The sequence below is a fragment of a genome, unplaced genomic scaffold, assembly GCF_019419815.1.
Source record: "Pyrus x bretschneideri cultivar Hongxiangsu unplaced genomic scaffold, Pyrus_bretschneideri_v1 Contig40, whole genome shotgun sequence".
Taxonomy (NCBI): domain Eukaryota; kingdom Viridiplantae; phylum Streptophyta; class Magnoliopsida; order Rosales; family Rosaceae; genus Pyrus; species Pyrus x bretschneideri.
Window position 1 is genome coordinate 4210176 of NW_025999724.1, and position 14423 is coordinate 4224598.

Consider the following 14423-nt stretch of genomic DNA (forward strand, 5'->3'; position numbering starts at 1 on the left):
TAATTAAGGCTATGTTTTGGTCACCTATTGTACGTATTGCTTATGACAGTTAATTGTAGGCTTACCTTTCTAGTACTGTGAAATGGTAGATGAACTGGAGAAAGATAACTCAAATATAATTTTTTTTTTTTTGAACAAATGATATTATCAAAATTAAGGAGGACATGGTAGGCTTAGGCTCATAATTGACTAGCAATAATATGGTTCAAACTCTCCTTTGGCGAGAATCGAACGTAAGACCTCTCATTACAAGTAAAGAAGAATACCACCAGACCGTAGTACTAAGTAACAAATTATTATTTTTTTTCTTTTTTTTTTTAACAAACGATATTATAAAACTTGAGCTAACCTAGAATTTCTTACTTACAAATGAAAATGAATACCATTACACTAAAGTAAGTGGCCCAAATATTACTTTACTTGAAAAAGAAATAATCTTCGTGGCATCTATTGTTAGAAGGTTCAAATTTATTTCAATTGCCATAAATTTAGGAACTCCCTCGGTTTTAATAATAAAAAACACTTATTTTCTTTAAACTTTATATAAAATGTTGAATTGGAAATTTAAGAAATGTTATAGAAAAAGGCTGAAGCACATTAATCAAAATTTGAAGCTTTTTAATTAAAAATTGAAGTCCCACAATGTAATTAAATGTAAAATTTGAGCGCTCAAATTTAATTTTATTGTAAAAATATATCGTTGTAGAAAAAATAAAAAACATAAAAACAATTTCTCGTCAAAAAGATATATCTGTCTGGGGGGAAAAGAAAGCAATAATATTGACACTGATGCACTCCCACTCCCACTCCCACGCAATGATTCTTCCAGTACCAAATTTCCACAAGTAATCTTCACAATACAACGAAATTTCAATTTTAATGATATATTTAACCTTTTGTAAAATGACTTTTGAAACCCTAACCGAATTCATTATTATCTTTTCTTTTCTTTTTTTTTTTTATGGCCAAAATAATATAAATTCAACATTTTGTTTCCAATTTTTATTTTTTTTTAACACCTTTATTATGGAGGATAAGTCCCAAAAAGCAAAAGAGAGATTTGAGGAGAAGGATATGAGAAGCTGTGGAAAAAAAAATGCCGGATGCAATCAACACACTAGCTCTTGTTGCTGCTTTGTTAAAATTAGAAGAAAAAACAAGACAAAAATTGAAAATTAGAAGGAAAGCGAAGAGCCACGCCCACCCCTTCCAATCTGACGGAGACCATCTTCCACCGTTTTGAGGTCTCATCCCCAACCTAATTTTTTCTTTTCTCCATCTTAATTGAACCCACAAATAAACAAACTCAACCGCAACCCAAATCGTCCTTACCAGTCCAGAAACGACGATCAATTTGACCGAGAATGTTGCTCATTTTCCTCGTTCTCATTGAAATGGGCCACGTCAAGGCCCCCTCTTCCTCCAAATTTCCAAAGAGAAAAAGTTGGCTGGCAGTGGGAAGGGGGGTTGCCATTGAATTGGGTTGGGTGGTGTGGTTTTGAAGTTCATTTTTTTGTTTTTTGTAGGAAAATAGTTGAAAAAATGTATCACAGACGTTCTAGGAATAATCGATGGTGCCAAGAGAGTATTAGGTGTTTTAAACGTTTTATGGTAGGTGAGAATATAAAGTGGGTGATAAGATAGCATTGATGGGTGGGTGTAGTAACACTTTTTATTTTTTATTTTTTATACAAAAATATATGTAGGGTTGGATGATAATTGGTTTTCAACTTTTGACTTCCTTTTTACAAGTTCTTTATCTTTTGGTACAAAAAAGATCACTCGTTCGTGGTAAACTTATGGTGAAATATTAAAAAGGTACATTAGGCTCACTAATATGGAGTTTAACTAATTACAAGTTTTGAGAATTCAACGTGGTCAATCATGTTCATTAAAAAAAGGAGAGTTGAAAAGTTCAAAACTTGCACATGACTTATTTTGTATGTAAAACTTAACGGAGTTTGGTAAAGTGACAAATTAATGATTTTTTTGAAACTTGATACGACAAATCGCTTAAAATTTTAATTTATATGACAAATAAGAAAGAGGTATAAATTTATCTGACATTTTACAAATTAAAAAAAAAACAAAAATACAAACAAAAGCAATTTTGAGTAATTGTATCCCTGGACCCCTGCCTGTCCTTTTGAGTTTTGACCATTGAGGAAGCAGCACATGTGAAATTCGTGCTAAAGGGTAAGGCGAATACAGTGTCGGGGGTTTTTCATACCCCCTTGAGTCCTCACCATTCATTTCAACTACACTTGCAGCTTTCCTTTTCCTCCTAAATCAAAATCCTCAATTGTCTCTTGGTTGATTTAGTTGAATTAAGATGGAGGGTGACAGAATCAGAATCAGGTGCTTGAACAAACTCTTTCGTGCTTTAATTGTGGTGTTCACTTTACTGCAATGTGCTGTCAACCCTTCCCTTTCCCTTGGATTCAAAAATATTTCTTCAGAAGGAGTGGTGAGGTGCTTTGAGAGGGAAAGAGAAGCACTCCTTGCTTTCAAACACGGCCTCGTGGATCACTACCATCTCCTCTCTTCGTGGGGAAGAGAAGAACACAAGCAGGATTGTTGCAAATGGGTCGGCGTCCACTGCAGCAACCGAACCAACCATGTTACTCAACTTCATCTTGGATGGTCTTATTTGAGTGAATCTTACTCACATCAACATAAAGCAGACACGCAGTACATCGATTATTTTTTGCAAGGTAAGATGATGAGTCCCAAACTACTTGAGTTGCAGCATTTGAAATATTTGGACCTTTCGTGGATAAACTTCAATGGGACCCGACTTCCATATTTCATTGGTTCTCTTTCCAATTTAAGATACCTCGATCTCTCTTTTGCTTCTTTTGGTGGTCGATTTCCAAGCCAAGTTGGAAACCTTACCCACTTGCAATATCTTGATCTCCGATGGAATGACTTTAACAGTGCAGAAAATCTGAATTCGTGGCTCCCTCTTCTTTCTTCTTTAACATATTTGGATCTGAGTCGCACCAATCTCAGTAATGTTCATGACTGGCTGGAAACAGTTAGTAAGCTCCCTAAACTTACAAACTTGACGTTACAGGGGTGTGGTCTTCCTTCTCCTGTAATCCATTCCAGCACTCTTTTTAACATAAATTCTTCAAAATCTCTTGCTCATGTTGACCTCTCTCACAACCAATGCACTTCTCCTTCAATATATTTATGGTTGTCTAACTACAATGCTAGCCTTGTCTATCTTCGCCTCTTTAACAGCAGTTTAACTGGTTTAATTCCCAGTGTCGTTGAAAACTTGACCTCTCTTGTCGATCTAGATCTCTCTTGGAACAAATTTGACGCGGTGAATCCGCATTCTTTTTCCAGCTTATGCAGTTTGCAAACACTGTACCTAGCCAATACTAGTCTGAGTGGACAGTTTTCCAAGTTTGTTCAAATGTTGTCTACGTGTGTTCAAAACTCATTAGAGTCTCTGTACCTCTATAACAATCAACTTTCTGGATCAATTCCTGATCTCACAAACTTTTCATCGTTGAAAGAATTATATCTCTTTGGAAATCAATTGAGTGGAACAATACCTGAAAGTATTGGGCAACTGTCTAATCTACAGCGTATGGACTTGAGTATGAATGCTCTCGAAGGTGTGGTTTCGGAAAGCATTGGGCAACTGTCTAATCTAGAGTATATGGACTTGAGTATGAATGCTCTAAAAGGTGTGGTTTCGGAAAGCCACTTCTCGAATCTCTCTAGATTAAAATCTTTGGATTTGTCCTCCAACTTGCTAGTTTTAAGCTTCAATTCTAATTGGGTTCCTCCATTTAAATTGAGGTATATATATTTGGGGTCTTGCAAAATGGGTCCGTATTTTCCCAAATGGCTTCAAACTCAGAATGAGTATTCATACCTCAATATTTCTGATGCTGGAATTGTGGATATCCTTCCAAGCTGGTTTTGGGGTACGACTCGTGACGTGTCATTTATCAGTCTTTCCAATAACCAAATTGGAGAAATGTTTGCAAATTCGACAATGAATTTTACGTATTACCCTCAAATACATTTGAGTTCGAACCAAATCGAAGGTCCAATTCCCTCAACTCTATCGCATGCGTCATATTTGGATCTCTCTAATAATAACATTTCAGGGTCAATTTCTATCTTGTGTGAAGCATACAGGAGTTTAATGTTTCTTAATCTCTCAAGCAACAATCTCTCTGGAGAGCTTCCAGAATGCTTGACACATTTTGACCATCTAGTCATGCTTGATTTGAGCTACAATGCTTTTTCGGGGAAAATTCCATCCACAGTAGGCTCACTGTATCACATGGAAACATTGAAACTAAGAAGCAACAGATTTGTTGGAGAGTTGCCTTCATCCTTCAAGAATTGCACCAGTTTAAAAGTTATTGATGTTGGAAACAATCAATTATCAGGACCCATACCAAAATGGTTAGGGGTTAGCCTTCAGAATTTGGTTATCTTGATGCTTTCCTCTAATAACTTCAACGGAAGCATGCCGTCTGAACTATGTCGTCTAACAAAAATTCAAAACTTGGATGTGTCTGTGAACAACATCTCTGGAGCAATACCAAAATGCCTCAGCAATTTGACTGCTCTGGCACAGAAGGGAAACTCATCTCCGACCCTTCAACATTCGTACCGAAGAGAGGATACTTCATATATGGTTGGTTATATGGATGATGCAACATTCGTATGGAAAGGGAGAATGCACTTGTACAAAAAAACTTTGGGACTCGTGAAGAGAATTGATTTCTCGAGAAATAGGTTAACGGGGCAGATACCAATTGAAATCACGTATCTTGTTGGGTTAATTTCTTTAAACCTATCGAGAAACGAATTGACAGGTGAGTTACCCGCAAAGATTGGAAGGTTGCAAGAATTGGATATCCTTGATTTGTCAAGAAACCAGATGGATGGCAGAATTCCAACAAGCCTTGCTCGGATAGATCGTCTTAGTGTCTTGGACTTGTCATACAACAATTTTATTGGCAAAATTCCAACAGGCACTCAGCTCCAAAGTTTTGATCCCTCTAATTATGCTGGAAATCCTCAACTGTGCGGACCTCCACTTCAAAATATGTGTGATGATCAACAGGAAACCGTGATCTCAAGCAATGAAGAAAAAAAGGATGAGCCGATAACATGGGGATTTTACGTCAGCATGGCGCTTGGTTTTATTGTTGGATTTTGGGGAGTCTGTGGCAGCCTGATTTTCATCCGGCAATGGAGATACTCATACATCAGGTTCTTGAATGTCTTGAATGATTGGCTTTATCTGAGGGTGATTTCGATCAAGCGGCACTTCAATTAAGCAATGGTACGTAAATGTGATTTTACTTTTCTTTCTTAAATTAGCAATATGCATGCATCTATTTGTAAAGTTTTTCTTATTGATTTGGCTGTCTTCTTCAGAACTTAATTACGTGTGTTTGTGTATTTTTATTTTCAGCGTCTTCTGAGATAACACAAAAGGGCTCACTTCACTAGAAGAGCTTCATGGGCCTTATCTGTTTTAAGTTTTCAAGTATTCAGTTGTCACAATAAAGAACTTTACTACTAAATCTCTTTGGCAGATGTTTTGTTAATGTTAGTTGTTTGTAAGATGTTTATGTTTATGTTTACTTTATCAAGACCATTCTGCAGATTATGTTTAGAATCATGATATTTACCAAAGAAAGTGAATTAATTATGGACTGCATATGACTGTTTTGTTCGTCGTAAATTTTAGTTCGAAGGGTTAACTTTTTATTTGTATCCAAGTAGTAATTTATATCTGTGTCTAACAACAATCAAACGACGTTAATTATTATTATTATTATTATTATTATTATTATTATTATTATTATTATTTATTTATTTATTTATCCAAGTAGGAATCCTATATGCTTTCTGGACACAAATTATAAAGCTTCTGAACGATTTCCTCCCTACCACTGTTTTTAACAACTTTCTATTTTTTCTTTCCATTTTGTCGAAGGAATTCATATACGCGAATTGACACACAAGAAATCAAATCAAATACAATATATACTGCAGGAAAATGACCAAAATCTAATACCATGGAAATGATGAAGCTTTGGCTCCAGTGGTTTTAAACCTTATGATCGATCGACGCCTATATATGCTGAGAGCCAAACCGAAAGAAGTGGAAAACTGGGCACCTGGTCGACCGGACTAGATTTTCACTTTTGTCCAACTGCTTTACTCCTTTTGGATTCAAGCGTAGTACCCTCCTTAAGTGCTGCTTGAGCTTCAATGTCCATTCCAAGGCCCGAAAGGGCAACAGCCTGAAGATAACATGAAATGTGCAAAAGTGGGGAAACTACTTGTGCTTGCATTGCATCGTTTATAGCTTCCTGAGGCTTGTCACTCATGAGATAAGACAAACTACGCCCGGTTGGAGAAATCATCATTCCAACATCAATGAACTGCAAGCAAAATAACACTGTCAGCAACGATAACAAATGCAGAGAAAGCAGCAATTCAGGATATAATAATTTTTTTCTTTCAGTTTTGTTCTTTTTTATTGGTCATGCAAGTTGAGTTACCAGGTTTAGATGCTCTTAATGTACCTTAAACTACCAATTTCGTTTGAACTACCAATTTTGTTTCTTCCTATCAAGAATTAGAAGATAAGATGTAATGCCAAACAAACTTCGTACGAAGCTGTGTGTAGTAATTTATTTCAACAGGTCAGATAAAGAACATCCTATTGAAGGTAAAATTCGGATATCGGTATGAACATGAAAGCAACTCTTATCAAAGCTCTACTCAGAACTTCCCACGAGTATCATAATAAGAACTTAACCTGTGAATAACACTCAATTGTGGTTCTGAAGTCCTTGAGCTTAAAAGCAGAATCCCCTTTTTCTTTGAGTCTAATGATTCCTGCATTTGGTCAGTCCACATTTGGAACGAGAGCTGCAGTGGAACGTAAGAGAGAAAATGTCAGAAAACACAACCAAACTATTGAGAAGGCTAAATATGTATACAACACAACTTATTAGATTTTTCTCCATTAATTAAACGAATATAGAACCTCATTTCTCATTCCATCATCTGTATAGCGGATACTTTCTAGGATCTCATGTATAGCAGTCAAATCCCTTCTTGTGCAGGCTTCGCCGAGTGGTGAAAGAGAAGACCATGAGGTACCATGTGGGATTTCCATCAAAACAGAAGGAGGAACCTGCATAGGTAAACAAAAAGAACTTAAAGGAAGTCCAGGATACAGCTACCAGCATCATGTTAAGCATCTATGTATGATTAAACTACTAGGATGCTGCAGATCCGAGTGCTTCTAATTGGCACCCAACAAGTACGGTATCACTGAAAACCCTTGTAATTAACCAACCTCAATTTCGGGCCATAAGAGAGTATCATTCACCATGAAAGGCACTAAACAAAAGTGTAACTCTCTCAAGTCCTCACTAATAACAAATGAGGGTCATATCCCTTTCCCAATTTTTCAAATATTTCCGCTTGGTACAAAGGTTTAGTATTAACAAATTACGAATCGGTAGATACGACGAGCTTACACAATTAGCTCAAATTGAGTTTGGTGAAAAGAAGATAACATATGAATATATTGATTACAAGACTGCCCCAAAATATAGATCTAGAAACAATTGTGTGAAGATTTTAAACAATCAAACTATGCTCCCCAGGTAAAGTTGGGAATAGAATGCTTAATTAGAGAAACCGAGGAGAAAGAACTAACCTCAGTTTCTTTCTGAAAAGGAGTCAAAGAAGCAACTGATCACTTTGGATTTGGTCGCTCTCGGGGTTCAGATTGTAAACATTGTGAAGCCAAGCGTGCCAACTCAGTACCATTATCATTAGAAAGCTGTCCTTCCAAGCAAGAATTCTGTCAGCATCTGAAGATATCTGTCTCGAATCAGGTCTAGGGCCTCGTACAAAATGATCAACCACCAGATGAATAAATTTACTTATTTGTGTTTACATATCCTAAGAAGGATAAATACTCACGCAAAGTTCATAACAATTGAAAGTAAACTATATTTTATCGTAGGCAAAAGAGTAACCATTAGATCTTTACAAGAGTTTCCCTAATTTCTATTTTCCTACAAATGATTTTTTCTTTATTTTTGTTCAGTTCACCACTGGAACAATCACTGGCTAGAGGGGATACGCTTTCTGCTGAGAAGATCAATCAAGAGAGTCCAAACCTATATATTGCACTTTCTGGTGTCACTCTCCCTGCAAGACAAGGGATCTGCAGTGTATGATAATTGCTGAACTGCATACTTAAAGGATGTTTGTCAAGTAAATCATAATAAACGCCGCTTTTTTCCAAGATCTACCTACCAGTCCTAATATATTCAGGAGGAGTAAACGCCAGATTTGTACTATAACTCTTCCCATCCCTACTATTTTTCATCGGGCAAAGGTGGATATTCTGGGATTGCCATCCTGAAAATTTATAATAAATAAAATAAACGAATACAATCATAATATACTAGGAAAGGATATCAAACAGATGGAGTCAACATACATCGTTTGTAATAAATAAAATAAATGAATACAATCAGAATATAATAGGAAAGGATATCAAACAGTGGGGAAACTACTTGTGCTTGCATTGCATTGTTTATAGCTTCCTGAGGCTTGTCACTCATGAGATAAGACAAACTACGCCGGGCAAAAATTGTTGGAGAAACCATTGTTCCAAAATCAATGAACTGCAAGTGAAAGAGAACTGTCAGCAACGATAAAGCAGAGAAAGCAGCAATTAAGGATTTACTATTTTTTTTTCTTTCAGTTTTGTTCTTTTTATTGATCATGCAAATACTCTAAGATAACTTAAACTACCAATTTCCTTTCTTCAAATCTTCCTATCATGAATTAGAAGATAAAATGTAACGATCGTATTCTGACTGGAAATCTTACGCCAAACAAAATTTCGTATGAAGCTGTGTTTAGTAATTTATTTTAACTGGTCAGATAAAGAACATCCTATTGAAGGCCAAATTCGGATATCAGTAGAATAGGAAAGCAACTCTTATCAAACCTCTACTCAGAATTTCCCTCAAGTATCATAATAAGAACCTAACCTGTGAATAACACTCAATTGTGGTTTGAAGTCCTTGTACTTAAAAGCAGAATCCCCCCTTTTCTTTGAATCTAATGATTCCAGCATTTGGTTAGTGCATATTTGGAACGAGAGTTGCAGTGGAGCGTAACTATTGAGAAGGCTAAATATATACAACACAACTTATTAGATATTTCTCCATTTATTAAACAAAAATAGGACCTCATTTGTCATTCCATCGTCTTTATAGCTGATATTCTTTAGTATATCATGTATAGCAGTCAAATCCCTTCTTGAGCAGGCTTCACCGAGTGGTGAAGGAGAAGACCAGGAGGTACTATGTGGGATACCCATGTTAAGCATCTATATATGATTAAAGTACTACGATCACTGAAAACCCTTGTCGTTAACTACCCTGAATTTTGGGGCATAAGAGATTGACATTTCATAGAGTATCATTTGTTAGAACTTATATGCGAGAAGTGAATCAAAACACCTAATAAAGACATGAAATAACATTACCATAAGGAGATATAATGTAATGAAACTTATACATGTTGATTAATGTATAATATAAGGTGAGAAAACTAGGAGTTTTGTACAAAATGATGTAGAGAACGGTTATGAGGAGTTGGAAAACTGAAAGTAACTGCAACCATGATAGGAGGGGCAGTTACATCCTTATAACTAGGGTTTCGATCCCCTTTCTCGGGTGTGGCATGGTTCTCTTAATGCTAGTGCTATGGAAACCCTTTATTAAGGAAATCAATGAGAACCAGGAAGTCTGCTATACCAAATGATTATTTGTGTTATCTACAAGAAGTTGAGTATGATCTTGGTGATGAAGATGATCCAATGACTTATAAACAGGCCATGGAGAGTTCTAAGAGTGATTTGTGGAAAGCTCCAATGTAGAAGAACTTGCTTCCATGGCAAGTAATCATGTTTGGACTTTGGTTGAAGGCAATAGGGTGCAAATGGGTATTTAAAACCAAGAGGGATGCTCATGGCAGGATTGAAAGGCTTAAAGCCCAACTTGTAGCTAAAGGGTTTACCCAAAATGAAGGCTTGGATTACACAAAAATGTTTTCTCCAGTTTCTACCAAAGACTTTTAGGGTTATTATGGCACTCGCAGCTCATTTTGACTTGGAACTTCACCAAATGGATGTTAAAATTGCCTTTCTTAATGGTAGCCTTGACGAGGACATTTATATGGTACAACCTCTAGGATTTGTTGAAAGGGGGAAAGAGCATCTGGTGTGCAAGCTAAATAAGTCTATTTATGGTTTAAAACAGGCTTCGAGGCAGTGGTATAAACGTGTTGATCAAGTTGTGCAGTCCTTTGGTTTTGTGGAAAACAAAATTGATAATTGTATCTACATGAAGCAACACAAATCTCAATTCATTTTCATGGTTTTATATGTGGATGATATACCGTTGGCAAGCTCTCATATGCAGTCAATGATTGAAACCAAGAAAATGCTATGTAACAATTTTGATATGAAAGATTTGGGACAGGCTCATTATGTTTTGGGTATTGAGATTGTGAAGAATAGGCAGAATGGAACCTTGGGGCTATCTCAGAAGAACTACATTGAGAGAGTGTTGAAGAGATTCAATATGGAAGCTTGCAGTGTGGGTGATGTCCCCATTGGTAAAGGGGATAAGTTCTCTCTCTCACAGTGCCCTATAACTCAACATGACATTCGAGTTATGAAGGATAAGCCGTATGCATCTCTAGTTGGCAGTGTCATGAATGCACAAGTATGCACCAGACCTGATTTAGCTTTTGCATTAAGTGTACTAGGAAGGTTTCAATCAAATCCTGGTATTGCACACTGGAATGCAGGCAAAAAGGTACTGAGGTATTTGAAAAAGACACAGGACTATGTATTAAGTTACCATCGAGTCCAAAACTTGGAAGTTGTCTGTTATAGTGATGCTGATTTGAGAGGCTGCATTGATGATAGAATATCCACAAGTGGATATTTTTTATAATGGTTGGGGGTGCAGTGTCATGGAGAAGCAGAATGCAAACCACAAGGGCTGTTTCTACAATGGAATCAGAATATATAGGATGTTTTGAAGCAATGTCGGAGTAATGCTTGTAATGAAGAATTCTCTTATTCAGAAGTGTATTCTCACACATGATCTCATTTGAATGCTATTAGTCTATGATTTTAGTACAAATGGTACTGCAAATTGTATTATACTGTCTAAAGTTCAACTAATGCTTCTTTGAGTATGTTTGAAAGATTTAGTTCAACTCTTTATCTCAGTGGTGACTTGTTAGTTATTTCATTAGATGTTTTGATCATTCTCATGTGGGATAATGTAAGAACTTATATGTCAGAAGTGAATCAAAACACCTAATAAAGACATGAAATAACATTACTATAAGGAGATATGATGTAATGAAACTTATACATGTCGATCAATGTATAATATAAGGTGAGAAAACTATGAGTTTTGTACAAAATGATGTAGAGAACGGTTATGAGGAGTTGGAAAACTGAAAGTAACTGCAGCCATGATAGGAGGGGCAGTTACATCCTCATAACTAGGGTTTCGATCCCCTTTCTCGGGTGTGGCATGGTTCTCTTAACGCTAGTGCTAGTCCTATTGATAGCAGAGAGATCCAATACGTTACCAAGAGAAGGGAAGGTCTTAATCACGTCTCGATCTTCATGGTATCATCCTCGAGTAAGTTCCATGCATTCATTGTCTATCGACAGAATGCATTATGCTCAAACTAGGGTTAACAATGCTGCACGCATTTACTGCAGTACGTAGTTCATATGCATTGTTGTGTTCGATCTTCATATGAACTTACGTAAGGGTTTACATCATTCACCATGAAAGGCACTAAACAAAAGTGTAGCTCTCTCAAGTACTCACTAATAACAAATTAGAGTCATGTCCCTTGCCCAAGTTTTCAAATATTTCCGCTTGGTACAAGGTTCAGTATTAATACAAGAATGAATCGGCAGATAATTAGATACGAGCTTACACAAATTACTCAGATTGATTCCAGTGAAAAGAAGATAACATATAATATATTGCTTACAAGACTGCCCCAAATATACATCTAGAAACAATTGTGTGAAGATTTGAAACAGTCAAACTATACTCACCGAGTATAGTTGGGAATATAATGCTTAATTAGAGAAACAGGGGAGAGAGCTAACCTCAGTTTCTTTCTGAAGAGGAGTCAAAGACGCAACTAATGACTTTGGATTTGGTCGCTCTCAGGGTTCAGATTGTAAACATTGTGAAGCCAAGTGTGCCAACTCAGTACCATCATCACTAGAAAGGTGTCCTTCCAAGCAAGAATCTGTCAGCATCTGAAGATTTCTATCTTGAATCAGGTCTAGGGCCTGGCACATAACGATACCACCAAATGAATAAATTTACTTGTGTTTACATATCCTAAGAACAATACATTCTTACGCAGAGTTCATAACAAGTGCTGCTTGAGCTTCACTGTCCATTCCAAGGGGCCGAAAGGGCAGCAGCCTAAAGATAAGATACAAAGTGCCAGACTGGGAAACTACTTGTGCTTGCATTGCATTGTTGAGAGCTTCCTGAGGCTTGTCACTCATAAGATAAGACAAACTACGGTCGGCAAAAATTGTTGGAGAAAACATCGTTTCAACATCAGTGAACTGCAAGCAACATAAAACTGTAAGCAACGATAACAAATGTAGACAAAACAGCAATCAAGGATTTACTAAGTTTTTTTTCGCTTTTGTTCTTTTTATTGGTCATGCAAGCAATTAGAGTTACTAGGTTCAGGTACTCAAAGGTACCTTAAACTACCAATTTTCGCAAAACACATCATTCCTAACTGATTAAAAATGCTCCGCTCTACATTCAAGGAAGAAAAAAGGAAGTGCTCAATAATCTACACAGCATAGCAGTCCAAGAGCATTCCTAAATCACATTTTCTCCAGCTTTTTACAATCGCAACTTTGTCGTCGTCGTAAACAATCAAAGCTAATGATATAAAGATCGCATTGGGTGTCTTGAGCAATCAAATACAGAGTGGTAACTACACAAGCAGAGAAAACTACCCAAAATCTCACTCACATTATCAATTTACTAAAAAGACGTGAACAAAATCGACGAAAAGCGAAAACAAAATATACCTAACAAGCCCAGTTGCACAACCCACATTCATTCTACAACTAACAATTGTAAATCGAACACGAAATGGAAAGACCCCAAAATTTATGAGCTCAAATTGCTGACCTGAGAAATTAAACTGTGAAACAAGAGATTAAGTTTTCATTTTCTCGCTACCCTTTTCGTAAGAAGATCAAAGTTTGAATTCTGAAGATCGGAAAGAAAAAGGAACTTACAGGGTCGAGAGCGTTGGGCTCGGAGCCGTAATCAGCAGTCAAGATGAAATAGGGAGCAGTGACAATGGCCACCATGGTCGTCCTCCTTACCAGCCTTTCGGCTTTTGAGTTAATCATGATGCTTTTTCTTTCGCTTGGATTCTCTGGAACGAAAATGGGTTTTTTTTTTTTTTTTTTTTTCTCGGTAGATGGGTTAACAATAACGTGGAAAATGATTATTGGTTTCTTACTTAAGAGTTAAAAACAAAATTTAGAATTAAAAGACATGAAAATTGATTATTGGTTTCTTACTTAGTAAACATGCTAATTTTTATTAATGACGTATCAGTTTACCAAATTTATCTTCAAATTTAGTTTCTCATTACTCTTTAGAGAAAGCGAGATGGAATTGGAAGCAAAATGGGGTTTTTTTCATTTTAGAATTTACTAGATGAAAATATAAAAGTTTTCAAAATATAATATAGGGAAATTAACAAAAATGATCTATTTTCTTAATCTTGTGATCAAAAATAGGATTTTTTTTAACTATGCATAGGATATGCACACGACATGCACAAGAAAATAACAAAAATAAGATTTTTTGAAACTTGAAAAGGCCAAATTCCCCTTCTATATAAATGGGTTATTTCCTTCAACTCAGTCAACATTTACACCTTCTCTGAAAATCTCTCTCGCCCAACCCCCTACTTGAAGAATCACAGTCCCCAAACAGCACAACTTTCCGACTGTCGCCACCTTTCCAATCCCTTCTATAAGTTTCGCAGCCAAGGCGAGTTTGTTATACATCAATTCAAACAACTGCAATGACAAAATAAAAAAAAGGTACGATTTGGATTGAAATTTCATTATTTGAACTTACGTTTTCCCAATTTGAGAATTTAGGGTGCGATTTAGTGTTTTGTACTGTTAATTTGGGGAAAATTATCGGATTATGATTTTGGGTTGTGTAAATGTATGTATTTTGAAGTTAATTTTGTTCATGGTTTGTTAGATATTCATTTGT

At 36.2% G+C, this 14423-nt stretch overlaps 2 protein-coding genes and 1 pseudogene across 2 annotated transcripts; 1 reads left to right on the forward strand and 2 right to left on the reverse strand.

Moving 5' to 3' along the window:
- The first annotated feature begins 2145 nt into the window (after positions 1-2145).
- On the forward strand, positions 2146-5679 carry LOC125469106 (receptor-like protein EIX1). Its single transcript, XM_048566058.1, has 2 exons — positions 2146-5323; positions 5456-5679. Exon 1 carries the CDS (start codon positions 2333-2335, stop codon positions 5315-5317), a length of 2985 nt encoding a protein of 994 aa, XP_048422015.1. The 5' UTR covers positions 2146-2332; the 3' UTR covers positions 5318-5323; positions 5456-5679.
- A 227-nt stretch (positions 5680-5906) lies between these two features.
- On the reverse strand, positions 5907-8387 carry LOC103934482 (annotated as a pseudogene).
- Positions 8388-8483: 96 nt separating this feature from the next.
- On the reverse strand, positions 8484-13613 carry LOC125469111 (serine/threonine-protein kinase BSK7-like). Its single transcript, XM_048566076.1, has 4 exons — positions 13421-13613; positions 12510-12724; positions 12248-12436; positions 8484-8708 (listed from the first exon to the last, which is right to left on the reverse strand). The coding sequence occupies exons 1-3, from the start codon at positions 13535-13537 to the stop codon at positions 12430-12432; spliced, it is 339 nt and encodes a 112-aa protein (XP_048422033.1). The 5' UTR covers positions 13538-13613; the 3' UTR covers positions 8484-8708; positions 12248-12429.
- Positions 13614-14423: the final 810 nt, after the last annotated feature.